Source organism: Carassius auratus, chromosome 42 (assembly GCF_003368295.1).
Source record: "Carassius auratus strain Wakin chromosome 42, ASM336829v1, whole genome shotgun sequence".
NCBI classification, from domain to species: domain Eukaryota; kingdom Metazoa; phylum Chordata; class Actinopteri; order Cypriniformes; family Cyprinidae; genus Carassius; species Carassius auratus.
In genome coordinates this window covers 16,627,314-16,653,154 of record NC_039284.1, presented here as the reverse complement: position 1 = coordinate 16,653,154, position 25,841 = coordinate 16,627,314, and the positions used below count along the sequence as shown (strand labels likewise).

General features: G+C 38.5%; 1 protein-coding gene across 4 annotated transcripts in view; it reads left to right on the top strand.

The window, feature by feature from the left end:
• The window catches only part of LOC113060886 (nesprin-1-like), a 103,616-nt gene that overhangs the window by 43,753 nt on the left and 34,022 nt on the right, over positions 1-25,841 (top strand). For all 4 annotated transcript variants that reach the window (XM_026230129.1, XM_026230126.1, XM_026230128.1 and 1 more), the window contains 42 exons: positions 276-440; positions 560-916; positions 1,009-1,145; positions 1,940-2,117; positions 2,194-2,376; positions 2,648-2,791; positions 3,263-3,418; positions 4,474-4,638; positions 4,752-4,924; positions 6,185-6,338; positions 6,425-6,568; positions 6,653-6,817; positions 8,571-8,888; positions 8,990-9,145; positions 9,434-9,607; positions 10,849-11,175; positions 11,291-11,443; positions 11,525-11,692; positions 11,902-12,078; positions 12,163-12,309; positions 12,394-12,519; positions 12,613-12,789; positions 12,990-13,255; positions 13,375-15,535; positions 15,746-16,083; positions 16,245-16,389; positions 16,475-16,693; positions 16,917-17,185; positions 17,477-17,642; positions 19,288-19,443; positions 19,584-19,736; positions 19,846-20,028; positions 20,209-20,346; positions 20,438-20,623; positions 20,713-20,835; positions 21,337-21,519; positions 22,540-22,683; positions 23,000-23,188; positions 23,644-23,763; positions 24,547-24,666; positions 24,749-24,910; positions 25,016-25,210. In XM_026230129.1, the coding sequence (XP_026085914.1) occupies positions 276-440; positions 560-916; positions 1,009-1,145; positions 1,940-2,117; positions 2,194-2,376; positions 2,648-2,791; positions 3,263-3,418; positions 4,474-4,638; positions 4,752-4,924; positions 6,185-6,338; positions 6,425-6,568; positions 6,653-6,817; positions 8,571-8,888; positions 8,990-9,145; positions 9,434-9,607; positions 10,849-11,175; positions 11,291-11,443; positions 11,525-11,692; positions 11,902-12,078; positions 12,163-12,309; positions 12,394-12,519; positions 12,613-12,789; positions 12,990-13,255; positions 13,375-15,535; positions 15,746-16,083; positions 16,245-16,389; positions 16,475-16,693; positions 16,917-17,185; positions 17,477-17,642; positions 19,288-19,443; positions 19,584-19,736; positions 19,846-20,028; positions 20,209-20,346; positions 20,438-20,623; positions 20,713-20,835; positions 21,337-21,519; positions 22,540-22,683; positions 23,000-23,188; positions 23,644-23,763; positions 24,547-24,666; positions 24,749-24,910; positions 25,016-25,210 (9,660 nt within the window). The remainder of the gene's footprint in view (positions 1-275; positions 441-559; positions 917-1,008; positions 1,146-1,939; positions 2,118-2,193; positions 2,377-2,647; positions 2,792-3,262; positions 3,419-4,473; positions 4,639-4,751; positions 4,925-6,184; positions 6,339-6,424; positions 6,569-6,652; positions 6,818-8,570; positions 8,889-8,989; positions 9,146-9,433; positions 9,608-10,848; positions 11,176-11,290; positions 11,444-11,524; positions 11,693-11,901; positions 12,079-12,162; positions 12,310-12,393; positions 12,520-12,612; positions 12,790-12,989; positions 13,256-13,374; positions 15,536-15,745; positions 16,084-16,244; positions 16,390-16,474; positions 16,694-16,916; positions 17,186-17,476; positions 17,643-19,287; positions 19,444-19,583; positions 19,737-19,845; positions 20,029-20,208; positions 20,347-20,437; positions 20,624-20,712; positions 20,836-21,336; positions 21,520-22,539; positions 22,684-22,999; positions 23,189-23,643; positions 23,764-24,546; positions 24,667-24,748; positions 24,911-25,015; positions 25,211-25,841) is intronic.

The following is a 25,841-nucleotide window of genomic DNA, read 5'->3' as shown; positions in this document are numbered from 1 at the left end:
AGTACGATTTTATAGGATTGAGAAAGTAAACAAGCTAATTTCTTAAGTAATGAAGTGATTTCTTGGTTACATTAGTTAATAAAAAAGTGAATAATTAAGTATTAATGAAAGATTATAAAAATTTCAATTATTTTAAATATTTTCAATAATAATATTAATAATGTGCATCGATAAATCACTAACAGAAAAACCAGAAACTTTTTTTTTTTATTAAATAGAATAAATTTTCTGAGTTTCAACATTTCTGCGTTTTTTTTAATTCTCCTATTCTGCAGAATAAGGTGCAGCAGATGGAGGAGATTGTCAAGGAGCATGAGCAGTACATGGAGTCTGTGCGTGAGCTGGACGACTGGCTCACATCATCTAAAGAAGAGCTTCAGCGCTGGTCAGACATGTCTGGAGACGCCGCTTCTGTTCAGAGGAAACTCTCTAAAGTCAGGGTACGTTTATTTGTGTCAGGCTATACTGTGTTCTGATATCGTGTTGTGCACACAGTAAAACCAGAAATGTTTATTTAGGAAGTCAATTTTGACTTTAAAGCTTTGTGATTCAATTTTAGGGACTGTTAGACTCTAGGAAACAAGGGCGTGAGCGTCTGACCCGTGTGCAGAGCTGCGGTTCCGCCACACGTGACCACACGTCCTCGGTGGGCTGTGAGGTCCTGGAGAGAGAGGAGGCCGGGCTGCTCTCGGCCTGGGAACAGTGGGAGCGCGGAGCTAAACACACGTGCTCCGGTCTGGAGGGCGTCCTGGCTCAGATGGCCAGCTCGGAGCAGGAGTTCAGCAGTCTGGCAGCGCAGCTGGAGCAGGACCAACAGGAGTTCAGCAGCAGGCTGCAGGAGTGGAGCATTAAACTGAAGCAGGTGGAAGAAATGAGCTCCGGTGAAGAGGCCGTGCAGGGATGGCAGATAGCAAAGGTAAAGCCTACAGAGCAAAATGAGCAATAATATTAAAAAGAAAGATTTCTGTCCGTTTTAAAGTTACTGTACTCAATGATTTAATGACTCAGGGCGCCCTGGAAGCACTGCTGAAGATTGAGCCCATGTCAGAGAATTTGAAGTGTCAGCTGAATGACTTGTGCCGGTTCTCCAGTGATCTGGGCGCTCAGTCTGAGAGAGTGTCTGCCCTCATTAAAGAGTACAACAGGTAAGAGAGATCAAGGCCAACTCTTCTAGATCTCTTCAACTTAACTTCTAGATTTAGCAGAAAATCTGAGTACACAGAGAGACTAGTGATATTGATAACTCAAAGTATTACAAATCATTTGCATTAATTAAAATAAAGCTGAAATAAAATGTAACAAACTTTAAAACAAACTTAACAAAAAAAAAAAGAAATGTTATCTTAACAGAAATAAAGTTTTGAACAAACATTTTTATTTTTAAGAAAATTACTGAAAGTAAAACTAAATGAAATATAAATATATAAAAAAGTAAAAGAAATGACAAAAGCACATAACAAAACTGTAAAAAAATGAAAATTGAAAATAAAATAAAAGCTAGTTAAATATGAATGATTAAAAAAATATTGTATATAAATAATAATAGTAGTATAAAAATAATACTAAAATAAAACTGAGACACACTGACCGAGAATTAAGACCTTTATTTGTGTCAAATCAGCTTTACAGCGTCAAATAGGAAAATAATTAGTCAATAATGCAAGAAAAAAAAATCCGTTAAAGTCGTCTCATTGATGATTCAGTGATGTCATCATCCAGTTCAGCTCTCTTATGTGCAATCAAGCCAACAATAGTGCAAGAAATTAAGCGTTCCCAACTAAGCAAGCCAAAGGTGACAGTGGCAAGGAACCAAAGATCCCATCAGTGACAGAAATGGAGAAAAAACCTTTAGGGAAACCAGACTCAGCTCACATGATATCAGTGTTCAGATGCCTTCATATGCATCCATGGTACACAGCATCTCTCTTCCTTCCTTCAGCCTCAGTCTCCAGGCGTCTCGAGAGTGTCAGGGAAAGGAGAAGCTCCTGGAGCAGCGCTTCCGTGCCACTTTTCGAGACTTCCAGCAGTGGCTGGTCAATGCCAAAATCAGTACGGCCAAGTGTTTCGATGTGCCTCAGAACCTGGCTGAAGCGTCGTCCAGCCTCCAGAAGATCCAGGTAACATCTGATTGAGTAACTGTTGTTTCCCACTCAATTCAGTCACGATTCTGAGGGTAGGTTCTTATTATTGCAGGAGTTTCTGAGTGACCGTGAGCAAGGCCACGGCAAACTGAACGCAGTGGCATCCAGCGGAGAGCTACTGATGAGCATCGCTCCCAAAGACAGAGTAGAGTCCATCAGAGCGAAGATCAACACAGCCAGAGAAGACTGGAAATCACTCATGACCAATCTGCATCAGAGAGAAACCGCTTTACAGGTGTGTGGTGGTCATTTGATCATAAATCCACACACATCTGTTAACATCTGTTGATCTGGGCCTGTCATACAATAACAGCTTCCTGCAACCTCCTACAAAATCTAGTAACATTTATGATTATATTTTTGAAAGGTCAGAACATTACTTGCAATCTCAAGGTGTACTTCAGTAAATCATTTATATCATGGACCTCAGTAGGACAAAACACATCTGATCTAGCTAATCGGTCATCCTGTCTGTAAATGTACCGTCCTTGATTCTTTTCTTCCAGAATCTTCAGGCTCAGATGCGGGACTTCGAAGCGAGTGTGAAGCCGCTCCAGAACTGGCTGAATGAAACTGAGGAGGCCGTTCAGGAGAGCAGTAGCCGACTGCATGACCTCACAGCCAAGAAACAGGAGCTGCACAGACTACAGGTGCAGTACAGCGAAATCAAAACCACTTCTATTCACATACCAGCCATTCACAAGCATCATTCTTTAGGGCTTTATGGCATTGCTGCTCTATGGCTTGGACTTCACCGTTTTTGTTGTTGGTGTCAGTATTGTCTTCATATGACTATTTGGATAGATGAAGAAATGTTTTAAGCATTTAAATCCATTCCACTGTCTGTGCACAGTAAAACTAGGGATGTGTATTATAAAAGTAAGTCGGGTCAAATTGTGTTTCATGTTGACTTGAATCTCAAAATGTGTGCAGAAAATAATCAGTACATGTGATTGAATGAATGAGACAGCTGCTTTCACGTCACGCTTTAATCTGCATTACTCATAATAACATGGCTTGTCTCCAGTCTTAACATCTGTTCATGTTTGCTTTATTAATCACCCGCTAACACAGGAGTGTGTGCGAAGCTGCTCTGTGCTAATGCGTCTGTGCTTTCACAGTCTCTGCTTGAGGAATTAGCCTCTAAGGAGTCTCAGCTGCACAGGTTGAGGGAGACGGCCCAGCAGCTGTGGGACGGACACACGGCCGGAAAGGGCTTTGTGCACCGTGTCTCGCAGCTCTCAGCTCAGTACCTAGCTTTAAGCAACCTGACCAAGGTAATGTCTGCCCGCTAGCTACCTTGCCCCTAGTGCTGCAGAGGTCAACAAACTATACAGTATGTGCACGTAGGACTGTGTCCGAAACCTGGCAGATGCTCTTATTAAGCAGCAAATGAAGGTTGAATGTCATAAAAATATATAAATAGTTATTATGTGTAAATATTTATTTGATGATTTATTTTTTATATTTGTGAATATTTTATTTTATTTAAATTATATATATATATATATATATATATATATATATATGATTTTTTTGTAGTGTTTTCTAAACCAAAATGTGTCAGAAGGAGCAGTAAGTTTAATTATGCATTAAAAATTTTAATAATTCTTTTGGAATTTATTTAAATAATTTTCATTTTTCATTTATTTACTTTTTTCTATTCATTTAATTGTTTTATTTGATTATTGATTTTGGTACTTTTATGATATAATTTTAACAAAGAAAGAAGCAATGTTGTCATTAAGTGTAAAATACAAATATGAATTTTATACTTTATCATTAGGCATGATATTGTTATATCTGCAACAATTTTCCATAAGATGTATTTTTTTTTTTTATGAATGCTCTTTGTTTAGTCACTAGACTAATTAGGAAGCCCGTAGTCCCCTTCAGACGCAGTCCATGTGTTTCTATTTAGGGTGGAGGACATTTTTCACCTGGAAAATTTCTAAGGAGTAAATAAATTAATGCACAGCAGAGAAATTTCAAAAAGTATTGTTTTTGATTTTACATTAGTACACATTTTTGACAGAAGTTGCATATTTAGGGCAAAGTACTGTAAGTTGGCATTTTTAAAGCTTATTTACTAATAAACAGAAAAATCATATGGATTAGTCATCCAGATTTTATAAATATAAAGTACAAGATGGCCTTAAAAAGCTCTCAACTTCTATCCTTTTAACACAAATACCATTTCTATTAAGATGCTACACTAACCGAACTAACTAACTGTATGTTATGATCATGTACTGAATCTGCAGTTACTGTCTCGAGTTACTTTATCTCAAAGAAGTGATAGTCATCTGACTATGTTGTGCTTGTCCGATAGGAAAAAGGCTCTCGAATCGAGCGCATGGTGTCCGAGCACCAGCTGTTCTCGCAGGGCCTGAAAGAGCTGCAGAACTGGGTGGCTGATACCAGTCACATGCTGCAAACCTACTGCACTCCCACCGCAGACAAGAACGAGCTGGACAGCAGGATGATCAAACTCGAGGTGAGGAACATATGTCTCCATATGTAACCTGATTTATTTCACACATACTAAAGTATATGCATGTAGTTAACATGTAATGAGTGGTCTGACATGAGTGGGTCCATGCTCCCCAGGCTTTACTGACAGCACGTCAAGAGAAGGAGATACAGCTGAAGATGCTGCTGACGAGAGGAGAGTCGGTGCAGAGGCACACCTCCACTGAGGGAGTATCGCTGGTACACAAACAAATCGAGGACCTCAAGGACTCATGGGATGGGCTGCTGTCAGCTTCTATTCAATGCAAGAGGTCAATTTGGTTTAATTAATATCAGTGCAAAGACCTTAATTAAATGTAAATAGATGGAAGTCTTAATAAGTATCTAGACTAAGGGGTGGCTTTGTCCGGTAATCTTCATTCGCTGTTCACGTGTATTTTTGAAAGGTCCTGTTGACGCTTGAGCTTTTACTGGTAATTTAACAGTTAAGACTGTATGTGTGAAAGAGGCTATTGTTTTCTGCTTTATATTTGAAATAGTTTTAAATAAAAGAAAAAAACAACAACAATATAAATATATATATACAGTAAAGACCAAAAGTTTGGCAACATTACTATTTCTAATGTTTTTGAAAGAAGTTTCTTCTGCTCATCAAGCCTGTATTTATTTGATCAAAAATACAGAAAAAAACTGTAATATTGTGAAATATTATTACAACAAGTTTTCTATTTGAATATACTTTAAACAAAATAATTTATTCCTGTGATGCAAAGCTGAATTTTCAGCATCATTACTCCAGCCTTCAGTGTCACATGTAACATCAGTCGATCACATGATCCTTTAGAAATCATTCTAATATTCTGATTTATTATGAGTGTTGGAAACAGTTCTGCTGTCTCATATATTTGATCAATAAAAGGTTAAAAAGAACTGCATTTATTTAAAATAAAATAAAAAATTCGAATCATATACGTATATTCTAATAATATATTTTCTTTACTATCACTTTTTATCAATTTAACACATCCTTGCTGAATAAAAAGATTGATTTTATTTAAAAAAAAGAAAAAAAATTAAAATCAGAATCACATGTTCTGAAAAAATATTAAGCAGCAGAACTGTTTCCATCTTTGAAAATGAATCATCATATTCGAATGATTTCTAAAGGATCATGTGATATATATATCGATAGATATATAGATATATATAGCATGTATTTATTTCTATTTATTAATATATTTCTATGAAAACATATTTAAATATGTCTATGAAAACATATATTAATAATTTGTAGTTAACAGAAATAGTTTACTGTCTATAGAAGCTTCATCTCATGATTATTTTCTCATGTAACCGAGCAAATACAAACCAGAAGATCAGATTTATATTCATTATACAAATAAATTATCGTTGCAAAAACAGCTTTCTTCAGTTAAAAACAAAAGAGTCAGAACAGTAGAACTAGCCCTACACAGCCAACTCTAGAATCCCATGCAGCTGAAGAGTGAGATCTTTGCTGAAGTTGATTTTGCTCGCTCGTATTAAAGAGTGTTGTGTTTGTGTTGGGACAGTCAACTGGAGGGCGCTCTGTCACAGTGGACCAGTTACCAGGAGGACGTGTGTCAGTTTGTGAGCTGGATGGAGACGGTGGAAGAGACTTTAAACTCTGCAGACAAACAGTGCTCTGAGATGAGAGACAAAACCACCAGCCTGGGCAAAGCCAAAGTACTGTGTTATCCCCCACGCTTGAGTAATTGCTTTCTTCTAGTTCCCAGTGCTGACATACTTTACAAACATTCTCCTCATTTCAGTTGCTCCTAGAGGATGTTTTAAGTCACAACAGCGCCCTTGATGTCGTATCTGTGAAGGGATCCAACATGGCCGAGCACTATGTCACCCAGCTAGAGATTCAGGACTTACAAGAGCGCTACAATATTGTGAAAGATAAGGCCCAGGTATAATGCACCGCTCTCATTGTTCACCATATAGAATATGCCGAATATATGTGTTAGATGGACTTATGGGTTTTTCTTTCACAGTGTGCAGTTGCCAAAGCGGAGCAGCTGGTGTGGGCCCATCAGGGGTACCAGCGCACCCTGCATGAGTTTAAAGACTGGCTGGAGCAGCAGCAGGAGACACTGAGCGGCTGCACACAGCTGGAGGGAGACGTCCAGACTCTAGAGGACACGCTACGCAAACTACAGGTCAGACGACATCTTGAACTGTGACACATTATTTGTTCATTTGATCCATCTTGATATTTTAGATTTAGTTGTATGTAATGAAGAAAGGTAGAATATGGGGTATGAATATTTATGACAACATGAATCAACTTGACTGTATGAAATTACATTAAATACTAATTTGTTTTTTTGTTTATTAAGATTTACCTGTAAATATTAATAATGAGGTATGCACAGAAATGGATTTTTGTTTCATTCAAAAAGCAACTTATATATGTTATTATTAAAATGTTCTAAATTAATTTAAATTAACTAAATTATTTAATGATTTTTTTTGTTGCTTTAAAATAACATGTTCGTAGTAAATATGTAAATATATTAATATTTATATATAATATGTAAATATCTGGCATCAAATCACTATAATATATGCTAGAATCAGAATCAGAATCAGAATGAGCTTTATTGCCAGGTATGTTTACACATACGAGGAATTTGTTTTCGTGACAGAAGCTCCGCAGTACAACAGAATGACAGCGACAGAACATAAAACACATAATAAAAGAATAAAAAATACAAATATGTAGACAGTGAATGACAATATACAAATGACAATTGTAGGCAGGTATATTACAAAGTGAAGTTATGTATGTACATATATATTGTGTGCAAAATTTAAGTGTATACTAAGTATGTGTGTTAGATAAATAAAGTGTGTGTGTATATAAATATAAAGTGTAGTGTGTTCGCCGTTATTATCAGCTGTTCATAAGATGGATTGCCTGGGGAAGAAACTGTTCCTGTGTCTGGTCTTTCTAGTGCTCAGTGCTCTGTAGCGTCGACCAGATGGCAACAGTTCAAAGAGGGAGTGTGCTGGATGTGAGGGGTCCAGAGTGATTTTGACAGCCCTTTTTCTCACTCTGGATAAGTACAGTTCTTGAATAGATGGGAGGGTTGAACCGATGATTCGCTCAGCAGTCCGGACTACTCTCTGTAGTCTTCTGAGGTCAGATTTAGAAGCTGAGCTGAACCAGACAGTTACTGAAGTGCAGAGGATGGATTCAATGATGGTGGAGTAGAACTGTTTCAGCAGCTCCTGTGGCAGGTTAAACTTCCTCAGCTGGCGGAGAAAGTACAACCTCTGCTGGGCATAAATAAGATACGCAATAAGATATGCATAAGATGCATAAATGTTTCATATTTAATTTCAATACTTTAAATGTAATACTGCTTTTTAATTAAGTTAGAGAGTTTGAATATGTTAATTATAAAAAAGTTACTAAATAATTTTAATTATTTATTTAAATGTTATTGTATAATGTTTATTATTTGTAAATAATTATATTTAAGTCATCAAGTTTGCTGAGGGCCCTTGGTTTAGAGTCACTTATTTAAAGAAATCCCAATATTGTCAAATATATCCATATTCACAATGGTCATTTTTGATTCTTTGTCGATTCAATATCCATATGGCTAACACTTTAGAATATGTAACACTTGTTAGCTATTAACATTTCTCGACATTTCTCTCAATAAATTCTTAATTTGCTGCTTATTGATATTTACTAAGGTAGTTGTTAGTTTAGGTATTGGGTAAGATTAAGGATGTAGAATAAGGTCAAGTAGAATAAGACATTAATATGTTCATAATTAGCACTAATACATGGCTAATATTCTAGTAATATGCATGCTAATAAGCAACTAATAGGTGTTAACTATTCTAAAGCGTTACCTAAATATGCACTAGAAAAATATGTCTAATATCCATCTCCAGGAGCTTCAGGTGCATTGCACAGAGGGTCAAGCCCTGCTCAACACACTTCTGGTGACCCGAGAGCAGGTGATTCCCTGGGGCGTCCCGCAGATAGAGGACCGATGTCTGGAGATGGTTCAGCAGGAGTGGGGCTCGTATCAGACCCGGCTGGGTGACACCAGATCTCATCTCAACAGCGCTCTGGCCAAACTCCGGCAGATTGAGCAGCAGTTCCAGCGGCTGGATAACTGGCTCAAAGAGATGGAGACTAAAGGAGAGTTACGCTCCGGCCGCCGCTCTGACAGAGCAACAAAAGAGGCACAGCTACAGCTCCTGAAGGTTAGGACAGGAACCACACACTAGCAGTGGCTCCAAGTGAGCTGTTCCTGTAGAATGGATGTATGGATGGAGTCTGATATGTTGTTGTGATGTCTCTTCAGGGTTGGCATGAGGAGGTGCTGGCTTATCAGGAGGAGATAGAGGGTCTCAGTGTCCTGGCCCAACAAGTTTTAGAAGAGACGCCCATCAGCAGCAGAGTCAGCACTAGAGCCACACAACTCACATCACGCTATCATGCACTGCTGCTACACCTGCTGGTACACTTAAACACACACACACCTAATCAGGACATACCATAATCTACTGTTGTTTTTACACTAAATGTTATGTCATGTCACATCATGTTATGTTAAAAACAAAAAATAATTTTAGAATAAAAAAATTACTTTGCATAAATATGCATATATATTTATTTGTTATTCAAAGATCTCATGTCATGATTAGGTATTTGTTTTTACTCAGATTTTCCATTTAAATTATAGGTTTAAAACACACAAATCTATATATCAGAAGGGTTACAATGCTTAATTGAAATGTGTTTGCAGGACGCTATCAAGCAGCTGAAGGAGGAAGTTTCCTGCATTGAAGAATCCCAGAGTGTCTTTTGCACCTTCTCTGATTGGTTGAAAACAGCAGAAAAGAACTTTAGTATTGTGACCACCACCAGCATTGATGTGGTCGATCGTGTTCCCATGGAGAAGAAAATGAAAAAACTAAAGGTATGAAAAATATACAGTACAGACCAAAAGTTTGGAAACATTACTATTTTTAATGTTTTTGAAGGAAGTTTCTTCTGCTCATCAAGCCTGTATTTATTTGATAAAAAATACAGAAAAAACTGTAATATTGTGAAATATTATTACAACTTAAAATGATAGTTTTCTATTTGAATATACTTTAAACAAAATAATTTATTCCTGTGATGCAAAGCTGAATTTTCAGCATCATTACTCCAGCCTTCAGTGTCACATGTAACATCAGTCGATCACATGCTCATTTAGAAATCATTCTAATATTCTGATTTATTATGAGTGTTGGAAACAGTTTTGCTGTCTAATATATTTGATCAATAAAAGGTTAAAAAAATGCATTTATTCAAAAAAAAAATCTAATAATATATATTCTAATAATATATTTTCTTTATTATCACTTTTTATCAATTTAACACATCCTTGCTGAATAAAAGTATTGATTTTATAAAAAAAAAAAAAAGAAAAAAAAATTACTGACCCCAAATTACTGACCAGTAGTGTATATTGTTATTACAAAATATTTATATTTTAAAAACATAGCTTCTTTTTTTTTACTTTTTATTCATAAAAGTATCCTTAAAAAGTATCACATGTTCTGAAAAAATAGTAAGCAGCAGAACTGGTTCCAACTTTGATAATGAATCATCATATTAGAATGATTTCTAAAGGATCATGTGATAATGATCCTAAAAATTCAGCTTTGCATCACAGAAATAAATGATAATTTAAAGTATAATACATTTAAAACAATTATTTTAAATTGTAATAATATATCAAAATATAAAAAAAAATTATGTATTTTTGATCAAATAAATGCAGGCTTGATGAGCAGAAGAAACTTCTTTCAAAAACATTAAACTTTTGGTCTGTACTGTAATAGGCAAGATTTGGTTATTAAGCCAAAGAAGCTTCATACTTTATAGTGCATATAAGTTTATACTACAATTCTACAATACTACAAAAGTGAGATTTATATATATATATATATAATTTTATTTTATTTTTTTATTTTTTTTTACTTTGTTTTGAAGAAAAATGAATACTTTCATTCAGAAAGGTCAGGGGGAATTAATCAAACCTGTATTTAATTTCTGTAACTGCTTTCAACATTGATAATAGTAATAACTATTTATTGAGCACCATATCAGCATATTACAACGACTTCTGAAGGATCATGTGCATAAGAAACTTTTTGCTTAATGTCTCAGGCTCTGCAGTGTGACATGGAGCTGGGTCACACCTTCCTGAAGACCATGCGTGAAAAGACTGATCGTGCCATGGCGTTCCTGGAGGAACCTGAGGCAGAGCAGCTCAAGGAAGAGGTCGACACCCGACTCTCCCGGCTGGAGACATTGATCAGAGCTCTGCGGTCAGAGCTCAGAGCTACAGAGAAATCCATACAGCTCTCCAAAGACTTCCTGGACAAATACAGGACTCAAACACAATGGCTTACAGAGACCAAATCACTGCTGGCGTCTCCAGTGGAGCCAAAAGCTGAACTTTACCAAAAGAAGGCTCAGCTGGCCAAATATAAGGTGAGAAATGAAGATAAATGCATTGAATTAGTTATGAGGGTGACAAATACAACCCTCTTCAGAGAGCCATTTTAAAGCCTTCACAATGTCAAATGCTTCCTATGTCCCCTTCTAGACAATCCAGCAGACCATCCAGTCCCATGAGTCAGCAGTCAAATCGGTTATAGAGAAAGGAGATGCACTTCTTGAAACAATCCATGACACGTCTATCAGTGAAAACATCAGCAAGCTGAAAGCCGACTATCAAGAATTATGCAATGATGCCAAGGTACTGTCAAGCAGACGCTTTAAAAATGAATGTTACATCGATTCCAATGCATTATTGTTGTCTAATATTGTTCTGTTGTAGGTCCGCGTTCAGAGTCTGACAGAGAACGTGAGAGAGCATGAAGTCTACAACAGTGAACTACAAGAAGTAGAGAAATGGCTGTTACAGATGTCTAGCAGGCTGGTCACTTCTGACTCAATGCAAAGTGGCAATCTAGAGACAGCCACACAACAACTAGCCAGACACAAGGTGTGTGTACTTTTATTATAGCTGTTAATTATAGCAGCCAATATACCATGAACTATTGCTTTACAGTAACTTACAAGTAATAATATTACTAAAAATCCATGCAGCAGTTATACACATTTTCATAGTCTGTTTCTTACTTCATACTTAGCTTCATTATTGTCAGTTCTATTTCTGTATCATTTGACATGGTTTGACCTGTTTCTTGTCAGGCAATAATGGAGGAAATAGCTGGTTTTGAGGAGCGTTTGACCAGCCTGAAGGACAAAGGTGATCTCCTCACCAGTAGCTGCACTGAGCAAGTCCAGGCCAAGATCAGTCAGCAGATCCAGGCACACCAGCAAGGAACCAGAGACAGTTATTCGGCTATTTGCAGCACAGCTCAGCGTGTGAGCACTCCTGCTAATAAAGGATCTCATTAGCAGAAATATCATCTTATTATGTCAGTCTAATGTTTTACATTTGGCCGTCAGGTGTATCAGAGTCTTGACCGTGAGCTCCAGAAGCACGTAAGTCATCAGGACACCCTGCAGCAGTGTCAGACGTGGATGTCCACCATTAAAGAGGAGATCCAGGTGCAGGCGGAGACTCCCTATGGCCTCCAAGAGGCTCTGAAACAGGTAGATGCCACAGAGCTGCAGATTGATATTACGCTAAAACAAACCAGCTTGAAAATTACTTGCATTTTGACGACTTATCCATAGGTGAAGCACTTTAGAGCCCTACAGGAGCAGGCCAGCATGTATCTGGACCTGGTTTGTTCAGTCTGTGATTTATCTGATGAGTCTGTCAGAGCCACAGCTGCCAAAATACAGCAAACCAAAACGATGGTGAGTTTGATTACTCAGACTAGGCTAACACTGCTATGGAGTATGAAATGAATCCAGTTAATTATAATATAAATGATATTGTCAATTCTATAGATTGAGGAGAGGATGACCACTTCTCAAGAGCTGTCGGATAGTTGGAAGGAGATTAAAGAGCAAAAACAGGATCTAACAACACTTTTCCAAGATATGGAACAGCAATTGCATAGTCTGTCCAGGAGACCTGCCGAGTTGGAGCCCAAGATTGCTCAAAACATGCTCGACCAAGCCAAAGTAAATGTCAAATTTATGTTGAATTTTTTATATATATATATATATATATATATATATATATATATATATATATATATATATATAATTTTCCAATACAAAATCCTTAATATTATATATTCATATAAACAAATGTATATCTTTTTTTGTTTAAAGAAATTTTTATACATTTGTCTTATCCTCTTTGCTCATGTTGCCTGTAGGAATTTGCCGAGCAGCTTCAAAGCAGACAAAGCACTCTGACTAAGATGACAGAGCTTGTGAGTAAGATGACAGAAGGGCAGGAGTCTCCTGAGCATACAGAGATTGGACGACTTAGCCATGCATGGCTGGAGCTGTGCCATCAGGCCAACAATCTGCAGGCTCAGAGAGAGGAAGATCTGCCGAGGACTAAAGAGTATCATGACTGCATCAGTGCCATGGAAGCCCTCTTTGAACAGGTTTCCAAGGAATGGGATAACCTTGCCAGGTAAAACTGTTATTCAGGATTTAGTGTAAATGTATTCATATGTCACTTTCAATTAGTGCTACATTTGAAGTGCACTTTGAGACTTCTGGGAGTTACATTATTATTTTATGATCTTGTAGAACTGATGCTGAGAGTTCATCTGATCATTTGGAGGCTCTTCGGAAACTCTCGGTTGTTCTTAAAGAAAAGAAAAGCACACTTGAGGACCTCAAAGAGCAGAAGCAAAAAGTAATGTACCACTTAAACCTGGATGATAAAGAGCTGGTGAAGGAGCAGATTGGCCACTTTGAGCAGCGATGGACGCATCTAGAGAATCTCATAGAGAGGAAGATCCAAGACTCCATTGTGACCCTTGAAGACATGGGCCAAGTTGAGGCTCGTTTGAGGGAAGCTAGGGAATGGGCTGAGGAGCAACAGCCTGCCTTATCCGAAGCCATGAAGATGAGTCCTCCACCTGACCTAGCTCAGAGTTTCCTTTTCGACCATCTAAGCATATGCAGTGAGATGGAAGCCAAGCAGCTTCTGTTGGCCCAGGCCATGAGCGATGCAGATAGGGTTTTAGCTCATCTGGGGCTAAATGAAAGGCAAAGACTGCAGCAGCTCATCTCAGAAACTCAAGCAGAGGTAGAGTCCTTGAGCGTCAAAGTCGCACAACGCAGGAAACACCTAAGCAAAGCCTTCACAGAGAGAACCCAGTTCCTTTTGGCTGTGAATCAAGCCATCACCTGGGTACAGCAGAATGAAAACAAAGCACAAGCAGAGGAGTACATAGCCCTTCTTCCTGATGACCTATCTAAGCAGGTGAGGACTTGCAGGAACATTCAGAGCAGCTTGAGAGCCTATCAGAGTGAGCTGAACTCCCTGTGGTCCCAAGGCAGGGATCTGATGAAAGACGCTGCCGAAGAAGAGAAATCAGAGATGCTCAACAAGCTCCAAGAGCTGCAGAATATCTTTGAAGTTGCCCTACAGAAGTGTAGCCAGAGGCTTCAGGAGCTGGAAAAAGTGTTGGTGACCAGGAAGTACTTCAAGGTAGATCTGGAAAAGATATGCCAGTGGTTGAAGCAAGCTGATATTGTGACCTTCCCAGAGATAAACCTTATGAATGGAGATGCAGAATTAAGTTCACAGCTTACAAAATACCAACAAATATTGGATCAAGCATTGGAATATGAGAACCTCCTGCTAACTGTGCAAAGAACAGGTCAAGAAATCCTTCCCACTCTGAATGAAGTGGACCATTGCTACTTACATGAGAAATTGATTGCTCTTCCGCAACAGTATAATAATATTTTAGGACTAGCAAAGGGGAAACAAGAGAAAATACAACAAGCCATTCTTGCCCGACAGGAATATGCATCCTTTATTGATGTGACCCACAAAGCACTTAAAGAACTTGAGGAACAATTCCACAACTTGGGGACGCAGTCCATCGGCCTTAAGACTGAGGAGGTTATCAGTCTTCAGGATGATTACAAAGCCCTCCTGGAGGAGCTGAACAATCTTGGACAAGCTGTCAGTGAGCTTAACCAGAAGAAAGAAGGATTTCGTAGCACTGGCCAACCTTGGAGACCTGAGGAAATGACCCAACTGGTTAGCCTTTACAACAGTCTCAAAAGATTGATTGAGCAGAGGGTAGAACATCTTGACGACACTCTGGAATCTTTCGAAGACCATCAGGCCATGGCTATGCAGGTGGATTCAGAACTGAAGGCCACCAAAGAGCAACTGGTGAAAGTCAATGCAGAGACTCAGTCAGCTGATGAGAGATTGAAAAATTATAATGCCCTGGCTGCTAGTCTTCAAGGTGCCAGCTCTCACCTCACTCGACTCATGGAGCAGATGGATAACCTGGCACCCCAAATGGATTCCGCCGCACATGAGGCTTCAAAGGAGCGAGTAACCTCTTGGAAAGAAGATCTTCAGTCCTTACAGTCAGCTGTTGGGGAACTAATTGTGGAGTGTGAGAACAGGTTTGTGCAGAGTAAAGACTTTGAGACCGAAGTCGATAGGACATTAACATGGCTCCAGCAAATCAAAGATGAACTTGGCTCTGAGGTGGTGGTTGACGTGAAGGTTGAGAAGGTCCAGGAGGAAATCCGAAAGCAACAGATTATGCAAGAGGAAGTTCAGTCAAGGCTTAGGATAGTGGCAGCTCTAAGCACCAGAGAGAAGCAGAAGTACACCAGTGCCAATGAGCTCGTCCCTCCTCATGTGGACTCAAGTCTACAAGAAATGGCCAAGCTGGAGGCTGATGTTCAACGTGCCCTCAGCTCCAAACAGGCACGTTCTAATCTAAACTGACAGTGGAACCCAGACTACTTGTTAAAGCACAAAACCATGCATAGATAGTCAACATAATATGTTTTGTATACTAGGCCCCAACATGGGATGCTAAAAATCATCTAAATTAGCTTAGCCAGCAAGACTTCCTTAATCAACCAGTGGTTCCCCTAGCTAACACACTAATGAATCCAATTGTTTTTCCTGTAGATAACGCTACAGCAAGCTCTTGCCTTGTGCCAGAAGTATCACTCCAGAATGCAAACAGCTTGTGAGTGGCTGGAGGATGCTGTGGGCTTCTTGCAGCAGACCAGTCTTGGAGTGGATGTGGAGAACTACGAGGAGTGTCTGAGGCAACAGGAAGACATCATGGCCACTGAACAGGAGTTCCTGGGTGTCATTGAGGAGCTGGAATCTTTGCCACCTCAACTTGAAAACCTGGTCAACCCTACAGCCAAGGAGCAACTTCAAATTAGTGTGAAATCTGCACAGGAGAAAGGCGTGGAGGTCAGAGACCAGCTGCAGAGCCACCAAGATATCTTGAACAGGTGCAGTTTGGTACAAAATAAATTTTTTCCAAAACATTTGAGTCGTTAGATATATTAAGAGGTTTGTTTTATAAATTGTGTGAAGTGTGATGTTAAAAAAGAACACTGTTGTAGGCCTGAATTCACACACAGTTATAACAGTTATAATGTGACCTTTTCAGCTGTGTTGCCCAGTGGAATTCGTATCAGGAGGCCAGACAGACGGTCATTGAGCTGATGAATGAGGCAGAGAAGAAGCTAACAGAGTTTTCCACAGCCAAGGCTGCAACAAACCAGGAAGCTGAAGAGAAACTCCGGAGTCATAAGGTGAGCTAAGTATGCAGTATTGACTCTCTTTCATGAGACAGTAAAAGTATTCTGAAGTCTAAATGATGAAAAATTTGGCATGTAGTCGTTAGTATCCATGGTGAACAGTTTCCAAGAAAAGCTGACTGGTCTGGAAGAACAAGCGTCCCAGTTAGAGTTGATTGGAAGTGATGCCAGTAAATCCACCATAAGCCGATCCATGACCACAGTGTGGCAGCGCTGGACCAGACTGCGTAGTGTAGCACGAGGCCAAGAAAGGGTGCTGGAGGATACAGCCCACGAATGGAGAACCTTCAGGGAAAAGGTGCGTTTACACTTGTGGTACTTGGGGTCAGAAATCACGGGACACCTCGTTTGATGTTATGATGTTCTATACTCAAATTAAGGAAATGTTACAACATTTGAAATGGTGTATTGAATACATATATTATTATTTTTTCATATATCAAATATCATATATCAATCAAGAGCTTGAGCAAACATGTTAATGTTACAAAGAATGACAAACAAGATATTATGTTGTTCAGATGATGAAGGTAAGAGCTGTAACAGAAGAACTAAAGGGCCACGTTCCTGATTGCACTGCTGAGAAAGCCTCCAAAGCCACACTGCAGTCACATCTGGACCAGTACGAGATGGTTAGTCAGGACCTGGAGAGGGAGCTGTCTTCTCTAACTCTCCTTCGACAGTACGCTCTCAGCTTGCTACATGGTGAAGAGGTGTCTGTGCCAACAGCTGATCATGAGAAATTACCAAGTATGAAGGAGGTCAAATATGTGCAAGATCAACTAGAAAGGTACACAGTCTTCCTCTAGTCCAATACAAAGCAATAATAATTAAATCCACCAAAATACAATGGTACAATGCTGTTACAGATTTTACAGAAACACAGTATCAGTATGATCACAGATACATTAATTGTCACTCAGCTGCCTACAGAAACCATTGCATTTGCAGCTTGTGCAAAAAGTAGTACTAACCTGTTTAATGTCAGTGTAGTCTTGCTTCCCATATTAACCTAATTAGACTAATACCTCATGCCAAATATGGATTGAATGCCGATCTGTTTATTCTGTGTTTCTTGTAGTCTTCTGCAGAAGGCCAGGACAGGAAAGACTCGGGTTCAGCAGGAACTGTCAGACAGGGAAGGCGTGGAGAGAGGACTGAGTCTTGTCAAGAGCTGGATCCAGGACTCCAGGGAGCTTCTGCTGAACCCCACATCTGATCTGGACATTCTGGCTCAAGAACTGGAGGTGAAAAATAATAGCTGAAACACTATGCTGCATCTGGCAATATATGTTTTAACCTTTAGTATGTAACACTGTTTTCACTACAGGTGCTGGTCATATAATTAGAATATCATAAAAAAATGAAACTTGTATATTATATTCATTCATTTTATCACAGACTGTTATATCTCAAATGTTTATTTCTTTTAATTTTGATTTTTATAACTGACAACTAAGGAAAATCCCAAATTCAGTATCTCAGAAAATTTTAATATTGTGAAAAGGTTCAATATTGAAGACACCTGGTGCCACTTTCTAATCAGCTAATTTACTCAAAACAACCTGCAAAGTCTTTAAATGGTCTCTCAGTCTAGTTCTGTGGGCTACACAATCATGTGGAAGACTGGTGAGTTGACAGTTGTCTATAAGACGACCATTGACACCTTGCACAAGGAGGGCAAGACACAAAATGTCACTGCAAAAGAGGCTGGCTGTTCACAGAGCTCTGTGTCCAAGCACATTAATAGAGAAGAGAAGGGAAGGAAAGATGTGGTAGAAAAATGTGTACAAGCAATAGGGATAACCACACCCTGGAGAGGATTGTGAAACAAAACCCTTTCAGAAATGTGGGGGAGATTCACAAAGAGTGGTCTGCAGCTGGAGTCAGTGCTTCAAGAACCACTATAGACAGACGTATGCAAGACATGGGTTTCAGCTTCGCATTCCTCGTGTCAAGCCACTCTTGAACAACAGACATTGAATTCTTGAACAACAAAGCGTCAGAAGCATCTCAAGACAAAAAGAACTGGACTGCTGCTGAGTGGTCGATGCTTCCTGCTGCTGACCAACTTTATGGAGATGCAGATTTCATTTCCCAACAGGACTTGGTCCTGGACTATGGTATCCCTGTTCTTAATTGGTCAGCAAACTCGCCTGACCTTAACCCCATAGAAAATCTATGGGGTATTTTGAAGAGGAAGATGCAATATGCCAGACCCAAGAATGCAGAAGAGCCGAAGGCCACTATCAGAGCAACCTGGGCTCTCATAACACCTGAGCAGTGCCACAGACTGATCGACTCCATGGTACGCTGCATTGCTGCAGTAATTCAGGCAAAAGGAGCCCCAACTAAATATTGAGTGCTGTACATGCTCATACTTTTCATTTTCATACTTTTTAGTTGGCGAAGATTTCAAAAAAATCCTTTCTTTGTATTGGTCTTAAGTTATATTCTAATTTTCTGAGATGCTAAATTTGGGATTTTCCTTAATTGTCAGTTTTAATCATCAAAATTAAAATAAATAAACATTTGAAATATATCAGTCTGTGAGTAATGAATTAATATAATATACAAGTTTCACTTTTTGAATGGAATTAGTGAAATAAATCAACTTTTTGATGATATTCTAATTATATAACCAGCACCTGTATAGTACATGTTTATTCAGGTGACTTGAAATAAAGCTGTGCTCATTGCAATGTGGGATGCAGTAGCCAGCACAGTTTATCTTGCTTGTATACTGCACATTTTAGCAAACATATTGTGTCATCCTGGTATTGCATGCATATAGATGATTGGCAAATCATCCATAGTATACATACTATAGTGGTAGTTTGCTAACAGAATGGCACTATGAATTTGCCTTTATTGAATTGGATCATTGTGCAGGTGATGCATGGAGAGCTGATAACTCATCGTCAGAATGTAGACAACCTTGCAGAGCAGCAGCAAAGTAAATACTTGGACCTATACACTATTTTACCATCTGAGATCTCAATGCAGCTGGCAGAAGTGTCCCTGGCCCTAGGATCCATTGAGGACCAGGTACATAAGTACCCTTTTGTTTTCATTGTGAATTAATAGGCAGTTTCTCATTATTTCGTAGAAGACATATGTTTTCCACAATGCTAGCTTTTTTTTGCTAAAGCTTCATGGAAGATATAAATAATGAATAATATCTTTAGGTTCAAGCCAAGGAGAGAGACATCCAGAAGACCAGAGTTATAAAAGAAGAGTTCCACTCCAGAATTCATGACGTGTCTGAAAAATTGAAGGCTGTCTCTAACTCTCTAAAGGAAAAGGCCACTGATATTGATCAGGCCAAAGATGAGGCCAGAGTTAGTGTTGCATTCAAATAATCTTTTACATTATAATATTTCTGTTGTTTTTTTATAAACAAATTTCCCTCTTTTAAATGACCATAAACTACTTGGACTGTATTTCTAGCATCTCTGTGATGAACTTGACGGATGTGGACGAAATCTCGCTGAGCTAGACGTTGCAGTGCTGGACTTTGGTCGTCGTAACCCTTTGATAGCTAGACAACTGGCTGATGCTATTGCCAAATTACGAGAGATCCATCATCACACTCTTCGACTGGCCGAATATAAGACAATATGGCTAAAGAAGGTAAAAACTTCTGTTAAATTTGACTAATCGATTAAAGACAAATTGAACATTCTGCTAATAGAAAAAAGACACAATCTTAGTCAAACTGAACCTATTTCCTACAAGCTATTTGATCATTCGTAATCTTTCAATTACAGCTTTTCATATCTGAATGCAATGTGGTATGTCTTGTCTCTCAAGGCTGATGCACATCTAGATGAATACAATGAGATGTTTGAGTTCATAGTGAAGTGGACAGACAGAGCCAGGAGTCTGGTGAAGGCCAACATCATCTGGAACTCCTCCTCACACCTGCAAGAGCAGATCAAGATGTATCAGGTGAACCACAATACACAGAATACACATATCACATAGAGTCCATCTTCAGTTATTTTTATGAAATCACCTATCTGTGTTTTTGGCCCTGCAGTCTGTTCTCCGTGAGTCAGGTGAGCTCCATGGTGACCTGAGGACCATGCAGGAGAAGGTGGAGGTACTGTCAGAGACGCTGCAGGTGGAGGCAATGGGACAGCAGGTGTCAGAACTGAGCCGACACACTGAGGAGCTGGAGCAGAGCATCAGATCCCGACTGCAGAGTCTACAGGACGCAGCAAAGGTGTGACCTTTTTTATGATTTATTCTCTTCAATACACTGGAGACTTTTTCTCTAGCTTAATGTGATTGCCTTTCTATTTTGTTTTTCAGGATATGGAGAGGTTTGAGAGTGGAGTGAAGGCCCTGCATGTGTCTCTGGAGCAGGTTCAGGCCACTCTTACGTCTCCAGAACTGGCCCGACTGAGTCTTAAAGAACAACTGACTCAAAGACAGGTACATTAATCCGTCTTCTTTCTCAAGAAGTGTTTATTTTCCTCTTTAAATCTGTCTCCAGGTTTGGAGACATTTAGTATTACATCACTAGCTCATCAAAGGATCTTCCGCAGTCAGATGTTAATTGATGTACTAGAGTTGTTTGGATTATTGTGATGTTTTTATCAGCTGTTTGGATTCTGACGGCACCCATTCACTGCAGACGATCCACTGGTGAGCAAGCAATGAAATGCTAAATTTCAGGATGGTCCGAGGACGAGTACTTTTTCAGCTAAATTGTATTTTTGGGTGAACTATTCCTTTTAACTAGGCATAAAGTAAACATAATAAAGTATACTTTTCTTAGTAAACAGGTCTGTGGCTGTAGTGTAACTGGTTAAAAATCTGAAACTGGTAACAGAAAGGTTTTTCAGATGAATTATTGAGTGCTTTTCATGAACCTATATTTTAGTGTGGAAGGGAAGTAGTTTTGTTCTTAGAATAGATTTTAATCTTTTTCAGCGTTTGCTGGCGGACATGGAGAGCTTCAAGCAGCAGGTGGAGGCCGTACAGGACTGTCAGAGCGCTCTAAGAGTTCCTGAGGAAGTGGTGACCAGTCTCTCCATCTGCCACACTGCTCTGAATCTCCAGCAAGAGGCCAGTCAACTCCAGCACACCGCCATCCAGCAATGCAACATCCTGCAGGTAGGAGGAGCTGCTGCGGCAGCAGATGGGAATAAAAACACCTGCTCACCAGCTGGTCTTGATTCAAGCTCCAAATCCAGTGCATTTCTGATTCATGTGTTGCATGTTTATGGCTTATTAGGCACAAATAGTTGTGTTTGTTTTATGATCTGTCAGGAAGGATTATAAATTAGAGATGTATTCAGAGGGTTATTTTTTAACATAAATAATGATGATGAACAACCTGTCACAGTGTCTGGGTTGTGTTCCCTGGGTTTCCACTAGATGTCCTCCTTTCCCACAGTGTCTGTCACTTTATTAACTGTCTGTTCCCTTCTTTGGTCACCTTCCTCCTTGTTTGGGTTAATTGATACTGTCACAGTGTCTGGGTTGTGTTCCCTGGGTTTTCACTAGATGTCCTCCTTTCCCACGGTGTCTGTCACGTTCGGTGATACAAGAAACACGGAGAGATCCAGGTGCAGGTAAGATATTTATTAAGGGGCAATCGAAAGGGGTAAACAGTCCAGGCAGGGTCAAAACCAGAGAATCCAAATAAACAAGAACAGACAAAACACAAGGCAGGATCAAGACTACGGAATGACAAGACATTAGACGAGGACTCCGTGACATACACTCGGACAGACCGGGTATAAATACACAGAAGGTAATGAGGGAACTGGAGACAGGTGGGGAATAATCAATTAACCCAAACAAGGAGGAAGGTGAACAAATAAGGGAACAGACAGTTAATAAAGTGACAGACACCGTGGGAAAGGAGGACATCTAGTGGAAACCCAGGGAACACAACCAAGACACTGTGACACAACCTTGCATGTGTACTTTAAGAGTAGGTCAGCTTTTGCTATATTAAACCAGATCATTATTGTTGTTGCTACGTAATGACACAAATTCGTAAAGGTGCTAAAAACTATTAATTTTCATTTAAATATGTCAGATGCATGTGAAAGAGGGTGTAGTAATTATAATGAACGTCGTCTTTGTGATATAAAAAAAACCATATGCATGTTATATCTGTTTTAGGAGGCAGTGGTGCAGTATGAACAGTACGAACAGGAAGTCAGAAATCTGCAGGCCATGATTGAAGATGCTCACCGGGTCATTCAGGACCAACCTGTGAACACCAGTAACATTCAAGAGCTGCAGACACAAATTAGCCATCATGAGGTGCAGTGTTATTTTTGTATTATTTATTTACTTTTATAGTATTTATTAATATTTCGGAAAAAAATATTGTTTTTTTTCTTCATTTTTTACATAAATAAAAAGAATTAAATATAAACAAATTAAATATTTTAGGTAAAAATTACAACATTGACGAGATGAGATGGATATTCAGCTCAGAGATGCCACACTGCTAATCTTGTTTTTTTTTTTTTTTTTATGTCTTCTTGTTTGTGTTTAGCCAGACTTCTTCTTGCATTAACCTAAAGGGAATCTAATTAACATTTGTAATATTCTGTGTTTGTTTTTATCCAAACAGGAACTGGCCCAGAAAATCAAGGGCTACCATGAGCAAATTGCATCCCTGAACTCCAAGTGTAAGATGCTGACGGTGAAAGCTAAACACGCCACCACACTCCTGACAGTGAGTGATGCAGACGGTTTAACCCAGAGTCTGGAGGAACCGGATGGTGATGCTATTCAACGAAATACTCAATCACAAGTCTCAGTACGTACCATTACCCTGAACACGGGCTTGAAAGTGTAATAATGGGAAAAGGAAACAGACTGGAGTGTTAAATATTTTAAAAAGCAATTGCTGTTTGTTCATATATTCTAAATAACTGGGCACTACAAAACATGATTTGTAATGGAAGTTTCGTCTTGCATTAAAAATATATAATTACTTGACATGCAAATGGATTAAGATATGTTTCCCTTGAAAAGTGTTTTCAGATTAATCCAAATTTAGTATTAAAATATTTTGCATGAAAAATATAAAATGCAGAATAAGAAATCAAATTGCATTGTGTTGATTAAAAACGGACCCTTTTAAATTTGACTTCCTGTATCTCTCTGTGATCTTTGCATGTCAAAATCAGATAACTTGATTAACAGCTTTGTGAAGTGATCGACTAACATCTTCTGCTCCGTGACTCTCTCTCTTTCTCGTGATGCTGTCAGTCTTTCCTGTCTCCTGTGACAGAGGAGTCTGGAGAGGAGGGCACCAGCAGTGAGATCTGCTCTCCTGCTTTCTGTCCATCTCCCTCTCCTATCACTTACTCTGAAGCAGCCATTAGCAAGGTATTAGCAGGGATGTCGACGCAATCTGATTCCTAGCTGACTTTTAGCCTGTGCTGCCCTCATGCAATTACTAGTTTCACCTTCATTTAAAAAATACAAATCAAATAAAAATATATATAGAATTTAAACTTAACATGCTGTCTACTGCGCAGTTTATACTGTATACTGCATTCGATTTGTAAAAATAGTATATGAAATAATATGAAATAATGTTTTGTATAGTAATGCTACGTTCTCAGTTGTTCATTGTCTTTGTCCAATACATTCAAATAATGAAGCTCATGCTCGTATTAATACTGGTTTATATGTCCCTCACAAAAATCAAATCAAGTTGCATCATTTTAAATATTTCGATATGGTTTGAATTTATTTTTATTTTAGTTTAAGTCATTTTATTGCTTCAGCTTATTTCAGTTAGTAAGTCACGGTAGTATATGGTTACAATAATTAATACAAACTATTATAGACATAAAAAAAAGAATTAAATGATAGAAATGCACATCAACATTACTACATATAAATGCATATAATACAAATACAATGCAAATTTAACAATGTAACATTTGAAAAAACACAAACTGATTAAAAATATGAATAAAAACTATATCTTTATTATACTATAATAACTCTACTGCACTCCCAGTGGGTGTAATGCATCATTCTGAACATATAGTATCCTGAATCAGTACATGTCTGTGACAGACTGCAGTGCAATTACTTTCTAGCACATTAACATGATATATTTAATCATGCATGGTTTTCTCTTGTCTGTCCTGAATCTAGATGTCCATGGGAAGGGCCACTCTCACCAGAGCACCCATTCAGGAGCTGTACAATCCCACGCTTGAGTCTGTAGCGAGCTTAGATGATCTTCAGCGCTCGTGGGAGACCCTGAAAAATGTGGTGCGTGTGGCTTTTTGTGTTCAACGGTCAAATGCACCAGGATTTCAAATGTGCTCTTCAGGTTTATCTTCATGTTTTACAGATAAGTGAAAAGCAGAAGACGCTCTATGAAGCTCTAGAGAAGCAGCAGCGCTATCAAGGCTCTCTACAGATCATCTCGACTAAGATGGAGTCCATCGAGACCAGATTAAACGAGCCCCCCATGCATGATCTCAGTCCTGACAGACAAATGGTGCTACATCAGGTGAGACGATTGAAATACTAAGGGAGCTTCTTCATTGTTTTTTGCTATAGCTCTACACTGTAAGAAATCTATAAGATTACTGATGCACAACAAAACGTCCTCCAGAATCAGGTGGAGGAAATTGTGAAACTGCAGAATGATATAGAAGAGCTTCAGTCCAGCTTCACAGAAGAGCTGATCACTGATGCGGTGGACTCGGACTCTGCGGATCAGCTGGCCATGCAGTCCACGCTCACTGTGCTGTCCGAGAGGATGACTACCATCCACATGAAGGCTTCTGGAAAACGCCAGCTTCTTGAGGTATGCCAGGAAAAATTATTTAAGAATAAATGTAACTTATTTTTAGAACACCCTTCATGCATAATTAGTGCTCAGTTTTTTACAAAACTTTGGAAAACTATGATTTCAAATGTAGTTTTGAAATGCAAACCGAATGTGACTGCCTATTACAAAAGTTAGTAATGTTAAAAAAATAAAGAAATAGTATTGTAAATAATAATAATAATAAAAAAAAACATTTTATGTTTTTGAAATAAGCCTCTTATGTTCACCAAGGCTGCATTAATTTAACCCAGTAATATTGTAAAAACAGTAATATTGTAAAATAATATTACAGTTTTAAATAACAGTTTTCTATTGGAATATATTTTAAAGTCTTTAGTGTCACATGATCCTTCAGAAATCATTCTAATGTGCTAATCTAATGTCTAATCATTATTGAAAACTGTTGTGCTGCTTAATATTTTTGTGGAATGTAGAAATCATAATAAATTATTTCAGGATTATTTGATGGATAGAAAGTTCAAAAGAACAGCATTTACTTGAAATAGAAATCTTTTGTAAAATTATATCTGTGTTCACTCACTTTTGATCAGTTTCATTTTTCCTTGCTGTAAAACAAATAAAAAAATTTTTTTAAACAAAACAGAAA